The sequence below is a fragment of the Toxotes jaculatrix genome, chromosome 8 (genome assembly GCF_017976425.1).
Source record: "Toxotes jaculatrix isolate fToxJac2 chromosome 8, fToxJac2.pri, whole genome shotgun sequence".
In the NCBI taxonomy this organism is placed as follows: domain Eukaryota; kingdom Metazoa; phylum Chordata; class Actinopteri; family Toxotidae; genus Toxotes; species Toxotes jaculatrix.
In genome coordinates, this window is record NC_054401.1 from 24,184,295 (window position 1) to 24,200,493 (window position 16,199).

At 41.1% G+C, this 16,199-nt stretch overlaps 2 protein-coding genes across 10 annotated transcripts; one reads left to right on the plus strand and one right to left on the minus strand.

The window, feature by feature from the left end:
• The first annotated feature begins 2,633 nt into the window (after nucleotides 1-2,633).
• zdhhc3a (zinc finger DHHC-type palmitoyltransferase 3a) lies at nucleotides 2,634-12,818 on the plus strand. 5 transcript variants are annotated; one of them, XM_041044516.1, is made up of 7 exons: nucleotides 2,634-2,810; nucleotides 4,129-4,594; nucleotides 4,791-4,915; nucleotides 5,167-5,263; nucleotides 5,599-5,680; nucleotides 6,508-6,638; nucleotides 12,612-12,818. In XM_041044516.1, the coding sequence occupies exons 2-7, from the start codon at nucleotides 4,253-4,255 to the stop codon at nucleotides 12,816-12,818; spliced, it is 984 nt and encodes a 327-aa protein (XP_040900450.1). In that variant the 5' UTR covers nucleotides 2,634-2,810; nucleotides 4,129-4,252. The 5 variants fall into 5 exon arrangements, with proteins under 5 accessions (XP_040900450.1, XP_040900449.1, XP_040900453.1 ...); XM_041044515.1 differs by having other exon boundaries at nucleotides 4,183-4,594; XM_041044519.1 differs by lacking the exon at nucleotides 12,612-12,818 and adding an exon at nucleotides 7,697-8,884 and having other exon boundaries at nucleotides 4,183-4,594.
• Nucleotides 11,231-16,177, minus strand: LOC121185964 (transmembrane protein 42-like). 5 transcript variants are annotated; one of them, XR_005894397.1, is made up of 5 exons: nucleotides 15,816-16,177; nucleotides 14,998-15,144; nucleotides 14,748-14,892; nucleotides 14,143-14,214; nucleotides 11,231-12,824 (listed from the first exon to the last, which is right to left on the minus strand). XR_005894397.1 is itself a non-coding variant. In XM_041044521.1 (4 exons), the coding sequence occupies exons 1-3, from the start codon at nucleotides 16,062-16,064 to the stop codon at nucleotides 14,749-14,751; spliced, it is 540 nt and encodes a 179-aa protein (XP_040900455.1). In that variant the 5' UTR covers nucleotides 16,065-16,177; the 3' UTR covers nucleotides 11,231-12,824; nucleotide 14,748. The 5 variants fall into 5 exon arrangements, 3 of the variants coding, with proteins under 3 accessions (XP_040900455.1, XP_040900456.1, XP_040900454.1); XR_005894396.1 differs by having other exon boundaries at nucleotides 14,143-14,892; nucleotides 15,816-16,175; XM_041044521.1 differs by lacking the exon at nucleotides 14,143-14,214.
• Nucleotides 16,178-16,199: the final 22 nt, after the last annotated feature.

A 16,199-nucleotide genomic window follows, 5' to 3' on the forward strand; every position in this document is an offset into this window, starting at 1 on the left:
CTGGTTTATTTGAGGCTGACATAAGAATCCATATGAAGGCTCCTATATAAGATTCCACTCTCTGTATTCAAACTCTCACAGTTTTGTAACTAATTTGTGTTGACAGAACTCAAACTCAAGTCCTACTTTGGAGTACGTGAACATTTTCAGTCAATCAATTATCAGTCCATGTAGGCTGCAGCTCAGTATACAGAAAGAGTTGTCTGTATGGCACTGCCCTCTAGTGATGGCTATGAAGCTTTAGAGGTGTGTGCTAGCGTCCTCTTTCATTTTGACTTCTTTTTAATGCATTGAGCAATGTTACGATTTATGAACAATACAACTGTTAAAATATGAATCCTTGGCATACGTCTGAGCAGAGGAACATAAACTCAGAAACACATGACTATCTAAGGAAAATACATTTGGATAAAACAAAACAAGGACATTTAAGCGTTGTCTTATTTTGGCATTTTACTTAACCAGTGCAATATTTTTCATGCCTTGCCACATCACTACTGCTACTGCCCATGAATGGACACATTTCTTTGTTATTTGACATCATCACTATGGGCCATGGTTGAAAGTAAAGGAGAGAGTGGTTGGCATGTGTTGAGGGAAAGTGGACTCGAAAAGGAATTGAAAAAAAAAAACATGAGAGATTTAAGTAAATACACATTGGCCAGCTATTATAAACATTATATTTCACAAAGCCATGTTGTCTGTGATCATATTTCAAAAATAAGAATTCACAATATCATATCATCCTGAAAATCAAATCCAAACCAAATTTTGAGCAGTGTCCCACATTTCCTAAAGGTGTTAGCAAAAATGTTTTCAGGAAAAGTGGAAGACTTTCTATGGTTTCTTCCTACTTCACTTCTGCACTCTCAAATTTTGTAATGGACAATACTGATAAATTTACTGACTAATGTATTTGAAAGATTGCTCAGAGAAATGTTTGTGTATTAAAGTTCAACAACAGGCTATTTATTGTAAGAGCTGCATATGAGTGACATGCAGGCCACAGGTCTGTACTACAAAGCAGGATTTATGGTGAGAGTGGTAACTTCAGGTTTAACTCTGGGTTTCCAGGTTTACGTTGGTGCTTCACTTCTTACAGGGTTCCATTGGTAACTTAAGCTGCACACCTGTCCTGCTCCTGAGCAGGTTAAGTTCAGAGGATCAGAACAAAACCCAAACTACTGACCAATCAGATCAGTGGAAAAATGGATCCTACAGGATCTGGATAGGGACAAAAGAGTTTACAATAAAGAAACAGATATTTTTCTAGATGAATCGAATCATTTTGCCATTGGAGGGTTTCCATGTGTTAACTATGGTTTCAAAATAAAACAGAGGGAAAGTTTATCACTAAATAACAAGATAATAACTATTATAGCTTAATTTTAACTGAACAAAGATTCTTTAATCTGACAAGTCCTGACAGTGTTGATGCTTCTACTCTCATTCCATCATTGCAGCTCAGAATAACATGAGGAGACTTTATGACAATAATTAAAATTAAAACTAAACCCTCTCATGTCTTTTAGAAAAGTGATTCACACAATGTTAAATATTTCATATGATTATAAAACATTTCTGCCAGTTTGACCTTATCAGACAATAACTACTTTTACCCGGCAACAGAAACAGATATGTACAGAAAGTTTCTTTCATTTCAGTTCAGTAAGAAACTTAATTCCTCTACATATTTACATTATATCCTTAGCCTGGCTTTATCAGTCCCAAAATATTTCTAGCATTTCTTCTCTGACTCAACTGACTTCCTCCATTGCTCCTATCATAATTACTTACTACTGGCTGCTAAAGGTTACCAAACAATAAAACACAACTATTTTTTGCTAAATCCATCCATGATAATAATAGTAAAAAAAATACCCATTGTTCTTAAAGACTCATATGCTGAGCAACTTTTCAGTGGAATCAACAGGGGACAAAATCCCTCATGTCTTATTTCCAGACAAAACCCCTTTTCTCACTTTTCTTTGTTCTAACTTTTTTTTTTTTAATGTTATATCATCACCAAATTAACAGTGGGGGCTGGTGATGGAGATATAACAGAAAACAGGGAACCATTAGGAAATAATGCTGAACTATTTTCTGTTTTGTACTGTTTTTATAACAGTATGCTCATTTCAACTATTCAGATTTTGTGGGGTTGTCATGAACCTGTTTGTCCTTCATTACCAGTCCATTTAGCTATGATGTGGTAGTGAAGCATATAGCCAAGCTAAATGTTTGGTGCCTCATGTGATATGCTCCTGCGTTATTTTGACTTTAAAGTGATTGAGCAACTGTAGAGTTAAAACAATTAGACCTAGTATAACCTGTGTCACATTTAAAAAGAATGCCACCTCATTCATGTCATCATTAAAACATATGTTGATTTTATAACAATATACAAAACCTCGGTCCCCTTTAAAATAACTGTGTAATAGATGGGTAAATAAAATAATAGGCTGATCGGGATATGTGTGTGTGTGTGTGTGTGTGTGTGTGTGTGTGTGTGTGTGTGTGTGTGTGTGTTGAGGTATGTCCTCTGACGTCAGCCTTTCTGATGATTCCATCGGCCTCTTTCCTCTACGTCATTACGCCGTGTTGTTGGTGAAGGGGTGGGAGCAGCACAGCGAGGGGGGGTGGGGACCTACGGAGCAGCCGCAGCGCTAGAGGCTGGAGGATGCTCGTCTTTCAGGTGAGATTCAGGGGGAAATAATGATAATTAATCTCAAGTGAAGGCACACAGACGTCTCTGGGCGTCTAGCACCTTACAGCTCAAGGGAAGGACACTGTCAGGAATACATAAACAGGTTAGTGAATGCTGTCTCTGACACGTTAGCTCGGCAGCTAGCGTAAGCTAAAATGGACTGATGTTAATGTGTGTCAGGTTTCAGTGGGTATACAGGCCTATAAACTGTCTAACCAGGCATTAAAGCAGTCTAAGGCAGGCTTTGCTGGTTTGACATTACTAGACACTGTGTACTGACTTAAGATAACGCTGCTAGCTTGTTTACCTAGCAGCGACATAGAAACTTTTTCACCCATTGGAATAAAAGGGTGTGCTGGAAACCTTGCATGAAGAGGTAATCAGTGTTTTTATTATTATTCTGACAACAATAATAATGTCTTTGAATCATGTCATATGTCGTATCTGGTTATAGTGAATTTAAATTTAAATGAGGTTAAATGAGTGTTTTAATGTTTTGATAAGGACCAACAGCAGGTCACCTCTCAGCTTACACAGACACGTTTTACTGTAGAACAGGAAAGTTCAGTTTCAGTCTGCCTTCTCTGTGTCGGATGGGTTTGTCATCATTCACAAATCTGCTGTGTCATAATTACTTCAGGTGTAGCATCAGCACACGGACACATCTCTCAGTTAACTGCAGTTCATTGCTTCGGGTTGTGTGTGTTGTACAGGTGTTCATGATTGTAAATGTACACAGAGTTGTTGACAGTTCCTAGTTTTTTGTTTTTTAAATGAAAGTTTCTATAACATTTATGTGGTCCCAGCTTCTGATTGGCTGGATTTCTCACACCTCATTGATAGTAAGAATAATACATTAGTACAAACTATACAATAATACTACAATACAGTAATCTAGGAATCTGAACAGAGAATTTTGCCAGTGTTTCTTAGGAAAATGAATCTAAACAGTTAACTGATCATCAAAATAGTCAGAAATTAATTTTCTGTCTATCAACAGATCAATTTAATTGACTAAACGTTGCAGCTTTAATTGCCAGTTTAGTGGTAATTAATGCCCATCTCGGTTTTCTAAATCCCAACCTGATCTCATTGAATTGCTTGTTTACCCAGCAGTTAGAAACCAAAATATATTTAGTTTATGATCAGTTAAGGCAAAAAGAAGAGTAAATTCTCACAGCTGAAAAGCTGAAACTACAGAATTTTACATGATTAATAGATTATCCAAATAGCTGAATATGGATCATATGCCAATAGACAAAACAATCAGTTGTTTCAGGTTTTAACTCAACAGCGGTCACATCTGCTGGCTGTGTCTGCATCTGTTTTGGAACATATCCTGCCCTTAACAGTGGTGAATTAAACAGATCCAACACAGATGGACACACACTCAACCATTAATAAAATGCTTTTCCCCTCAGAAATGCACAAAACTGTGGATGCTAACCTGCGACCCTCCTGCTCCTCTCTCCCAGCATGCGGTGACTGAGGCCTGACGGCGCAGTGTGTCCAGTGGCAGCAGCAGGCATCCAGCTTAGATGAAGGATGAAGAGCCCCGTGCACAGATGCAGGGATGTAGAACATGGGCGTGGGCATGCCCGGGACGGGGCAGGAGTCCACGGCCTACAGCCCGAGCAGCGCATCCCTATCTCCAAAGATGTTATCACTTCCTCTTCTGCCTCCGCCATGTGGTTCATCAAGGACGCCTGCGGCATCGTGTGCGCCGTCATCACCTGGCTGCTGGTGTTCTATGCTGAGTTTGTGGTGATGTTTGTAATGCTGCTGCCCTCCAAGAACCTGACATACAGCATTGTGAATGGGACCCTGTTCAACACTCTGGCCTTCCTTGCCCTCGCCTCTCACCTCAGGGCCATGTGCACTGACCCTGTAAGTCTGGCTTGTTTATACACACAAAATGAGATGACAGGCTGCCTTGCTTTAACCCTCAGTGTCTTACAGAGAAGATTTGGGTCTTTAGCTTTAAATAATCCAGAATAATGTAGCTGTCATAAAATTATAATAATTATTATTATTATTTAGCTGAACTTTACACTGAAGTCATCTTCTCTGTGTTGATGCCTAGGGGGCGGTGCCAAAAGGGAATGCTACTAAGGAATACATAGAAAGCCTTCAGCTGAAACCAGGGCAGGTGGTCTACAAATGTCCCAAATGCTGCAGCATCAAGCCTGACCGAGCTCACCACTGCAGGTAGGTCAAAAAGGATATGAAGTTCTCACTGCAGCATTTGGTACAAACCCAATACCACAGTCACAGCTGCAGTGTCTTTTTGTTTTTTGACAGTAAAAAAGACAGACTGTGTGAGCTCTAATTAACTTCAGTTAATTTATGAAATAGAAACTGCTCCTCCTACAATGTAGCGCATTTCTACTAATGTTGTCTTTGAGCACAGTGGGTGCAATATTTATTTTAATATATTCCTTGCTCGCTTTCTCTCACAGTGTTTGCAAACGCTGCATACGCAAGATGGACCACCACTGCCCCTGGGTCAATAACTGTGTGGGGGAGAACAACCAAAAGTACTTTGTGCTTTTCACAGTAAGTTTACTGCAACAAGGAGTCTGTTGGGCAGAAACAGAAAAAAAACATTACATTATTAACTGAAGAAGGCTGCCAAAGACCAATGTCCAGCCTTGGACAATAAGAAGTTGCCCTCAGATTGTACGTAACCGTCTTTACCAGCTTTTTTTTTTGTGTAACACTGTTGCTTCTTAAGGAGGTGTTACATTGGAAATCAGTCGTAGTTGCTGTTGTAATACAGCACAGACGCCAATGATTCCTCAGTGATTACCACCCTGTTGGCAGCTCATGTATGTGGTGAATTGTCCTTCATTGTGACCTCTCCTCTTTTTGTCATTGGTTTTTTAACCTAGATGTACATTGCACTCATCTCTCTCCACGCTCTGGTCATGGTGGTCTTCCACTTCCTCTACTGCTTTGAAGATGATTGGACCAGTGAGTATTTTATTTAGAGCTCACAGCTCCCCATTTCCTCTAAACTCTAAAAAAGACTTAAAAAAAAAAAAAAAAAAAGGCTCTTTTCAGATCTCTCTGAGCTTGAGTCCTGCACTGACATTGTATGTCTGTACTGACTGTAACTATTCTGTGAAATGTTTTTTTTACTGTGATGCAAATTAAGATAAGTAACATAAAACAATATGTAAGGCTTTGTTTTATATGACCCAGGATTTTTCTGAGGAAAGGTTTATAAGAAAAGGTGGAGGTCATTCCACTTTTTGGTGATGATCACGTTAATTAGTAGATGACAATCTAAACAGCTGACACTGTTTTTTCACATATATAAAAACCACTGCCTGTCTCCCCTCCTGTGGAAGCGTGAAGTAGCATAAAATAGAAACTCACATAAAATGCAAATAATTAACAAAAACAAACAATGTGTTAGTTAAAAAAATGTACATGTTCATGGGGTAGTTGTGGTTTAAAAACTACAGGATGGAGCAGGAGTGACATACAGTGGTGGTAAAATATTGCATTGTGTTTGCTCTAAGTTTTCCTTTCTGTTTTAAAAATTCATCCTGAATCTCCATATCCCAAACACCCTCTACCCCTCCCTCACACTGAAGAAACCTGAGCAGGAGACGAGCGGTCGTACCTGCAGACTGAACTGCTTCAAAGCTTTGCATCCTGACTGTAGCGTTGCAGACAATTCAACAGTAGAGCACTCTAGTTTCTTTGATTGTAGTGTAGCACTTCCTCATATGATCCTCTTCTTTGCCCTTCACCTCTCTTTCTTCCTCCACCTCCCTCCATCCCTCCCCCAGAGTGCAGTTCCTTCTCTCCCCCAGCAACAGTCATCCTCCTTATACTCCTGTGCTTTGAGGGTCTCCTCTTCCTCATCTTCACCTCTGTGATGTTCGGCACCCAAGTCCACTCCATCTGTACCGACGAGACCGTAAGTTGACCCACTGAGTGACCAGCAGTCCTGCTCCCCCTCCTCTTATCTCACTACTTCCTTCTGCTCTTCAGATTTTCTCCCTGCTGCTTCCACCCTTTGCTTTTTAAACATTAACATCTTTGACCTTTTGCCTCTGATTCAAACTTAAGTGACGTTTCTCTCTCTGCAGCCTTAGGTAGAGTAAGACAAAGCCAGTTCCTCCCAGGTCTTTACTTTGACTGAAAACAGTGTCTGAAAAGTAACTGCCAAACTGAAAGAAGCTTCAATATAGAGTACCTTAAACAGTGGCTGTGAAATCAGAGCTCTGCTCTCTGCACTGTGTTTGAACAAGAGGGTTTTAATGCAGAGCTGGACTACCATGTGCTGTAACAGCTGCTTTGTGCTGATGTTTTAAACTGTACTGGAATATGTTTGGAATAGTTTAATATCTACTGTGACATGTCAGGTAATATAGGAACTGCTCCTTTACTTCCACCCTACATCAGTCTGTGAGGTGGCGATGCTCACGGTTAATCAGCGTTTGCATCAGGCTGTGGCGCGTTCAACGTCTGTCGCGGCTGCTGAAGGCAGTCTAATGCCATTCCCGTCTGTAAGGCGCGTGTGTGTGTACTCATGTGCGTGCGTGTCTACTGTGTCCACGAGCCACACATGACCTTGGCTCTTCACCTCCTCTGATATCTTTATGCGTTGGGCCTATTTTTGCTGGAGCGACTCATATTTCTGAAGCGTGAAATTCGCTCGTGAATTATTGACTGTTAAGTCAAAATTGTATTTTTATTTCTACTCTAACACACACTCAGCAAAACTAGTTTGGAATTAGAGAGAGAGAAACTGAGAGAAGGAGAGGAGGGAGGTGGTCTCACTCCAAACCTGAATTACTGGGTTTGTGGCCCGGATGATTCTCAGAAACGGCCAATGTTTCATTCATTCATTCATTTATTTATTTCCATCTTTAGTGGTTTGAAAGCAGTGGATATTCTGAATTTGGTTTTCTGATTACTGACAAGGGTCACAATGAGCACACCAACTGAAGTTTGGTTATCTCTCGTTTTCAGGGTATAGAGCAGTTGAAAAAGGAAGAGAGAAGATGGGCTAAAAAAACTAAGTGGATGAACATGAGGGCGGTATTTGGACACCCTTTCTCCTTATTGTGGGTTAGTCCCTTCTCCACCCCTGACCAAGGGAAGGCTGAGACATACCAGTATGTGGTGTGAGAGCTCAGCGCAGGGGGGAACGAGGCAGCCGGGGTCAGAACCAAAGTGGGAGCCCCCCCCCCACGCCCAGCCCCGCTGAGCAGAGCTGTGGCATTGTGTTGCTCCCAGTGCTGAATGTGATTTACACTGTATCTCCCACACTAGCCATGGACAGCCTCTCATCTGCTTTTCTTTTGTGTTGCCAAACTAAGTGCGCTATCCGTTCACTTTTGTGTTGCCTTGAGTGAGTCAAGTTGCAGAGGATAAGAAAAACTTTGTGAGTCTGTGAATCCTGTTTGCAAACACTGTGATGAATCTGTTTTTTTTTCCCCTGATCTATTTCGCGCTCTGTTTTCTCAGTTGTTTCTTTTCTCGCTTTCCATTGTGAAAGTTATTTCAGCTAAATTACAAAAAAAAAAAAAAATCATATGGTATCACCTTCCCCTAGACGACGAAGAAAACCAGCAAATACTATCCAGTTCCCAAGACAATGTTCCTGGAAATTAAATTATTTAAAGGTCAAATTTCAAAGCACCACAAACAAGAGACAACAAGAGGTAAGTGGTAAACTGTGTCTTTTTGTAATGTGGGTGAATTGGCCTTTGAATTGACCTTTGAAATGATCTTCCTGTCAGATAGTAGGCATCAGTGTGTTTCAGACATGGACAAAGTGGGAGACTGAAAATAAGGACTGGTTAGATTCAGGGTAATGGTCTCTACATGTTTCACAGTCCTCGTGGGGGCCATTCCACAAAAGACTGAACCTTTCAAACAGTGCCAAATACAACACATGAAGGAACAGTATGCCGTCATTATTTGGTTAACTGTGGTTAACACCCAGTTGGCCAAAACACGGCTATTTTTCCTCTTTCACTGATCCCACTTTTCCTGTCCTGATATGATAACACCAGTTCCCAGTTCAAAATCAGTGCTCCATTTTTCCCAAATTTCAATTTGGTAAACCAGAGTTGGCAGCCCGCTGTGACTGAATGAAATTAACAATTTTATAATCACTCTGATGAAAAAAAAAAAAAAACAGTTTAATGTGGATTGGCTGCTTCTGTTTGACACCTGATCTGCTTCAATATGCCACTATCATCCTTGCTCCTGATGTCGCTCATCAGATCCTATCATATTTCCTCCTTAGAACAGCCAGTATCTGACTCTACCAATGAAAAACCCAAGTCCAGAAAGTAGAAAGCTGCAAATCACTTTAACTGGAGAGAAAAATAACAGAGTTCCTTTGAGATGTGTAATTTGAGTCTCACATTACAGGCTCTGAAGCGTCCCTCTGAGAAAACTACACACGAGGCCAAACCCTGCAGTTTAATCATGTGTTTTAAATGACTTTAAACACCTACATGCACATGATCAAAGCTGCAGCTGGAGAGCAGAGGTTTCTGTTTGTGCCACCAAATCGAAACAACATCCAGAATCTAATTGCCAGGCTTGATGTGGTCCTGGCACATTTTACGCTCACTGAGGAAATGAAATGGTTTCAGTCAGTACAAATGTTTCTCAACAGCTTAACATGGTTATGAGAATGTTGTTGGCAAACTGTCAGCAACTGTATGTTAACATACAGTACATTCAGAAAGAATTCATACATCTTTAGTTTTTTTACGTTCTGTGTTGCAGCCTTAAGCTAAAAACATTTAAATTCATTTTTTCCCCCTCATCAATCTACCATCAATACCCCATACTGACAGAGTGAAAAGGAAAATGTGAAGTACCAGTATTTCTCAGTACGCAGCTGAAGCACCCTTGGCAGTGATTACAGCCTCCAGGCTTCTTGGGTATGATGTGACAAACTGTGCACACCTGGATTTGGGGATTTTCGGCCATTTTTCTCTGCAGATCCTCTCAAGCTCTGTCAGGGTGGACGGGGACGGTCAGTGGACAGCCATTTTCAGGTCTCTCTAGAGATGTTTAGGCTTCAAGTCAGGACTCTGGACCGCTCACAGAGCTGTCCCCGAAGACACTCCTGCGTTGTCTTGGCTGTGTGGTTAGGATCATTGTTGTGTTGGAAGGTGAACCTTCGGCCTAGTCTGAGGTCCAGAGCGCTCTGGACCAGGTTTTCATTACGTTTATCTCTGTACCTTGGTCTGTTCAGCTTTCCCTAAACCCTGACTAGTCTCCCTGTCCCTGCCACCATGCTTCATCACTGGGATGGTATCGGGACAATGTCCAGAGCATGAGGTCCAGACATTGCCCGGTGTTGTCCTTTAACACAGAATAGGAGAATGTCCATGTCACATGCATTCTCACTTACTGGAAATACTACGTTTGGACATTACATGGACATTAAGTGGGTTTCACTGAGGAGAGGCTGACGTCTGTCCACTCTGTCCAGCACAGATCGGTGGAGTGCTGCAGTGATGGTTGTCCTTCTGGAAGTTTCTCCCGTCTCACAGGATGTCTGGAGCTCAGAGAGACCATCAGGCTCTTGGTCACCTCTCTGACCCAGGCCCGTCTCTCCTGATTGCTCAGTTTTGGCTGGGCAGCCAGCTCCATGAAGAGTCCTGGTTGTTCCAGACTTCTTCCATATAAGAATTCCAAAGGCTTCTGTGCTCGTAGGAACCTTCAATGCAGCAGAATTTTTTTTTGTAGCCTTCCTCAGATCTGTGCTTCGACACAGTCCTATGACCTCATGGCTTGGTGGATTTACATTTAGCTCAGGTGGAAGTGTAGAAACATCTCAAAGTATAGGAGAGAAAACGGGAGACGTCTAAGGCAAAGGTTTTTTTTCCTTTTTAATAAATTTGCTTGCTAGTTTTTGCTCTGTGGATTGATTAGGGCAGAGTGATTGATGAGGGGAAAAATGAATTTAATGGAGTTTATCATGAGGCTGCAACAGAACAAAATGTGGAAAAGAGAAGGCATCTGATTTCTGTCTGAATGTACTCCATGTTCTCTCTCCCTTGTTTTAATGAAAGCTTTGGCCTCCTGCAGTAACGCCAACGCTCCCTCTGTGTGTGTGTGTGTGTGTGTGTGTGTGTGTGTGTGTGTGTGCATGATCAGTGGCCAGTGAAACAGCCCCTGTGCTCTCAGGCCCCATGTGGTGTGTTAATGTTGTGAGCGTGCACCAGATTCAACGATCAGTGAAAACGTATTAAACCCTGTTAAACAGCGGAGTTAAAGGGAAGCACTGTATACAGATGTTATTCTGCAGCAGCTGGGGATCAGCTGGACTGTACCTCTGAAAACTTCAAAGCATTTAACAAAGTATTAACTCGACGTTCACCATTCACGTTCACACAAGTACTGAAGTGGCTAAATTCACACGTTGTATTTATCCTTTTAAGATTTTCTCCTGTGTGAACTGCTCTCTGTTCTACAGCATTTGATTCTTCTGTTCTTTGTTTACATGATATTTTCTGTATCCTTCTTGGTATGTGAATGCATGGTACCGCTGAGGGCTGGTTTAGTGATGTATGTGAAACACTGCTGGTACGATGGTGCAGAGTAATGGTTGAGACGATTTGTTTGTTTTGGGGTTTTTTTTGTTTTTTACAGAAATTTGAATTCTTTCTAAATATTCTGAAGATATTTCAGCACATGCGCAGAGAATAAATACTTCTCAGTTGCAATGCAAAAACTGTGTTTGCTGGCTTTTTTTGTGGGGGGGGGTGGTGTATTTGTTGTACTTACTATGGTCAAATATGTTTTTCAATGTTCAAATAATGTTTAAAAAAGGTTTCTACTTCCCCTGCATAGTTGTTTTTTTTCATTGTTCCATTTTCCCTCTGTCCTCATCTTCCATTCTCCTCTCACTGTGTAGTCTCCCTCCCTCCCTCTCTCCCACGCAATGTTCTTCTCCACACTCATGCATTTTGCTTTGGTTGATAACTCACTCTGCCGAAAGCTCTCTGAAGCAGACAGCTCTTTATAACCTTGACGGAGGTAAGCTTGAAACACAGAGGTCACATTAGCCGTCGCATCAAAGCTTAACACATCATGAGCATGCAGATATCGGGTCAGAGGGCCAACGTGCACTTTCGTTTCTTCTTCTTTTTTTTTTTTTTTTTTTAGTTAAAATTTTTTTTTTTTTTTTTTTTTTGCTGTTTCAGATTCAACCAAACATTATGAATGAATGAGTGATGCATGCGCTGTTTCTGAACATTTGACGTGTGCTTCCTCCATAGGGGTTTATTATTTATTATTTCTTTTCTCAAAGCTCATGTGACTCATTTGGCGCAGTGTTTTAGTAAATCTGTGGCTTGTTTCTTAGAAAGCAAGTGATTCAGACCTGATACGAGAGCATTCTTAATTGGGTTGGATTTTTTTTTTTTTTTTTTTTAATAAAGTCTTTGCTAATACAGTGCTCACATGCAAACTGTAAAATTCACTGTAAGCATTAATTTCTTACACTTATCAAGCTGTTTGTCCAAATTTTAGCTGAAGTTAATATGAAGCTTCAGCCAAATCAAGTGGGGATTTTCAAGGGCAATGATTTATTCAAATTAATTTGAAGACGACCCCTGTACCCAGAATTCACATGGTTCTTTTCAGTGCCTCTGTGGCCTCATTGGGTGATAAGCTAACAGGTGACTCTAGATTTGCTGCAATCTGTACCAATCATATTTAGTCTGGAAAGTTTCACTTGCGTCTGAGAAACTCGCCCCAAAAAAGCTAAACCATAGTGTGTTGTTGCAGTTTTTAGTACTGTCATCGACTCTGTGTCATAGTTGTGCTTTGTAGTGCATGTACGTGATAAACATACGGTCCTTTTGGCTCGGCTCCTTTCACCTCACGGCCCTCATTGTGTCTTCTCCAGGGAATCGAGCGTCTGAAGGGTGAGACGGGGAAGTGGGCGAAGGTGCCGTGCTGGGAGGCCACGCAGATGGCGTTTGGAGGCCCGTTCTCTCTGTCCTGGTGCAGCCCCTTCACAGGGCTGAGCTGCAAGAAGAGCCCCACAGAGCACGTCAGCGTTCCACAGGGGGAGATCATTGAGGAGGACGTCATTGAGATACCGCTCAACTAACACCACCTGCAGTCGGGAAACACATTTAGGATTAAGAGACATTTCCAGGGTTTTCTATGTAGCAAGAAACCATCTGGATTTTAAATTTTTATTTATATATATATATATATATATATATATATATATATATATATATATTTTTTTTTTTTTTTTAATCTCAAAGACTTCTTGTGTATGTGAGAATATCACATTTGACACGTCCACTTCTCTCCTAGTGTCAGTGCAGCCATTTGCACGGTGCACAGCACCAGCAAACTTTTGATTTTGTGAATACATTGACCAAACCTCAGCATCTTGGCCCTTTATAAACATACTGTCGTTGCACACACTGTAAGAGGGAATCTGATACCATGTGGAAATGATCTTTAACCACTCACCACATGCTGCCACACCTGCTGTACTTCCCTGAAATGATTAATATATGAGAGAACTGTCTGAGAGGATTCTCATGATCATCGATTTTTAAAGCATCTCATTGAGCTTGTCTCAGGAGAACGTCACTAATCCGCTGCCTTTGTTCTGTTTTTCTTTTCTTCAGAGGATTTGAATTCACATTGTGCCTTGTAGCTTGACACACATACATACATACATACGGCATATTGTTCAACTTCATCTTAATTCTGGGATCTGTCTGGAGTTGCCAACCGATGGTCGTTGACTTGATGTTGTAAAGAGATTGCTGTGTAACTGAGTGAGCTTGAAAATGTCTGCTGGGCAAGGGCTTCTAACTGTTAAATGGGTGCTGGATATCATGGGACCACTCATGTTTTATTATGTTTACATGTCTTTCAACAAACAGCATTGTATCACCTGTGTGGGTTTTATTTTTAAATTCTAAAATAAAGTGACAGTTCATATGAAAGCTGCATCTTACTATTAGTAATGATATAATAATACCATGGCCAAGGTCTTAAAATGATATTATTATATTATTAGTAATAATATAATAATACCATTTTAAGACCTTGGCCATGGTAAGAATCATCAATTGAGTCACACATTATATCTGTTTTATTTCATTTGCACAAAAACTGGGTGTAAAAAAAAAACAAAACAAAACAGCTGTAGTTTTACCTTTGGACAAAGCTAAGCTAGCTGTCTCCCCCTCCTGATTCCAGTCTTTATGCTAAGCTAATTAAACCACCAGTTTGTTGTGTTACCGTTTCATAATCACCAGATGGTGTGTTATCAATCTTCTCATCTACTTCTTGGCGAGAATGCAGCTAAAAAAGTAATTCACAAAATGTCAAACTATTCCTTTAATTCATTACATAGATATGGCTCACTGAGCAGGGTTGTCTTCACTGCCAGAATGTGCACTTACGTCCAGAACGTCTGCAGTAAATGACCTGAGTGTTCCTGGCAGAGCAGCTGGAATGCGTTCAGCCTTCTTTAACTGAAAAAAAAAAACAAAAATGGCGCACCAGTCCAGTTTGGTGTACTTGATACTATCACCAGAAAAATCCCAGCATTTCTCAGCACTTCTCACTGCAAACATTTTGGTGGAGTCTGAATGTAATGTGTTTGGCCACACTGGCAAATGGAAATTCTGTCCACGCTGTGGAGTTGGGAATATTCATCAACATCCTCACAGGTTTTACAATATTATGCAGACATGCAAAATGCAGCATGAATACACAGAGTTTTAACAGTTACAATCACTTCTATAGGCCTCTCACTGAAACACAAAGAAAGAAAAGCAACCACAGCCACAGCATCTAGAACTGATGGCACTGAATGTATTGTCAGGCCTGTGCAACACAGTCATCTTATTTAACTGATCTTAACATCAGGACACTGAGTTTCCTCTTCTTATAAGGAACAGATTCACTCCCAAGTGCTTTAGAAGTTCCATCGTGTCTCTGAGGGAGTTTTACCAGTTTAGACCCTGAGTGAAGAGCAGAGGCTGCAGACTCACTGAAGACTCACATTACTTGTCCTTTCTGGCCTCCCCCTGTGTATGTGTCTGAGATGTGGATGCATGAAGCACCAGCAGTCCACACAGAGTGAGAGACATGCCCACCCACCACAGAGCAGCATGGGTCTCTCCAAAAATGACCCTCCCCAGGAAAGCCTGGACACACAAACAGAGGAGGCTCATAAAATGGCATGAAGCTGAATGCTTTAACTAAAGCTTCTGTTAGTACGAGAGCACCACGGGCGATTTAAGAGAGCTCACCGAGGAGATGAAGTTAGACGCAGTGGTGGTGACCGTGACTCTGGCTGATGAGGAGCAGTGTCGCAGAGCCTTGGAGAAGAAGGTCCACATGACGGCATTACAGGCAAAAAGCAGGCCTCCACACAGCAGCCGCAGGGGGATGTGGAGCTGGAAACACATACAGGTTAAAGGGGGACGGCAACAGTCAGCTACAGATGGGTGACACTTTAAAGGAAAAATCTCCTACAGGTGTTTGGTTTGACTGAATTTGTCACCAGGTTATATGTGCTAAACATATGTAGGTATGTCATCGACATGATTAGTACAGCAATTCTGCATAAATGCTCAATCACACATCGCACACATGCAGTGCCATTCATGAACAGAGCAGACAACCTTGGGAAAATAAACCACAAGTGCAACTAATAAAGTTATGAGTTAACTTTAATCACTGATGTCATAGATTTATTTGTTCAATAATTACTACAGATCTTTTTCCTTCCTACACAGAGAAAAGGAGTATAAGAACTGATCTTAAAGATTTTCCTTAAGTATTACAAGACACACACAAAACGTAACAAAATTACTATTTATATATATATATATATATATATATATATTCTTTGATATTTGTGATTTACTCCATGAATATGTCCTGGTTTGTTGGTCCCTCTGATTTCTGACAACTTCATATGTATTGGAAAGTTATTTACATACATTCACTGCATGCAAACACTGGCCCTGGGTCTAACAAAGTATTCAGTATGAAACTGAACTGAACTGAAAAGTCTATGACTGAGAAAGAGACAGAAGAGGGGGGCGGGGATGGTCCGTCTCACCCAGTCACAAGCTGTAGTTCCACCGTCCGTCTCCGTCCACCTGTCCATCCTGGACTCACACATCTCTCTCAGGTAGTCTGCACCGAGGGACAGCTTGGCAGACAAAGAGGCGGCCGCACTCAAAAAACCCGCCAATAACGCGTAGAAAGACCCTGAAAACATAGCTGGAAGAGGGAGAAACCAAAACAGTACAAGTTCTTCGGGTGAAACTAAAGCTCTGTCAAAACTGAAACAGTGGATATAGACCATGGTAGAAATTTTCACAACAAAAGTCTGCTAGTCTACCTTTAACATTAATATTTTACAGCAGACCGGATAGCTGAAAAAAACAAGCCTTTGAGGCAGTAAATGAGTCGTTAACCCAAACTGGTCTAAATATTTACA

Coding starts and splice junctions, on each gene's coding strand:
- LOC121185964 (XM_041044521.1), bottom strand. CDS start 16,064: ATGGTCTATATCCACTGTTTCAGTTTTGACAGAGCTTTAGTTTCACCC. Junction 15,145..15,815: donor GAACTACAGCTTGTGACTGG/GTGAGACGGACC, acceptor ATGTGTTTCCAG/CTCCACATCCCCCTGCGGCT. Junction 14,893..14,997: donor CGTCTAACTTCATCTCCTCG/GTGAGCTCTCTT, acceptor TTGTGTGTCCAG/GCTTTCCTGGGGAGGGTCAT.
- zdhhc3a (XM_041044516.1), top strand. CDS start 4,253: ATGAAGAGCCCCGTGCACAGATGCAGGGATGTAGAACATGGGCGTGGG. Junction 4,595..4,790: donor GGGCCATGTGCACTGACCCT/GTAAGTCTGGCT, acceptor GTTGATGCCTAG/GGGGCGGTGCCAAAAGGGAA. Junction 5,681..6,507: donor CTTTGAAGATGATTGGACCA/GTGAGTATTTTA, acceptor TCCCTCCCCCAG/AGTGCAGTTCCTTCTCTCCC.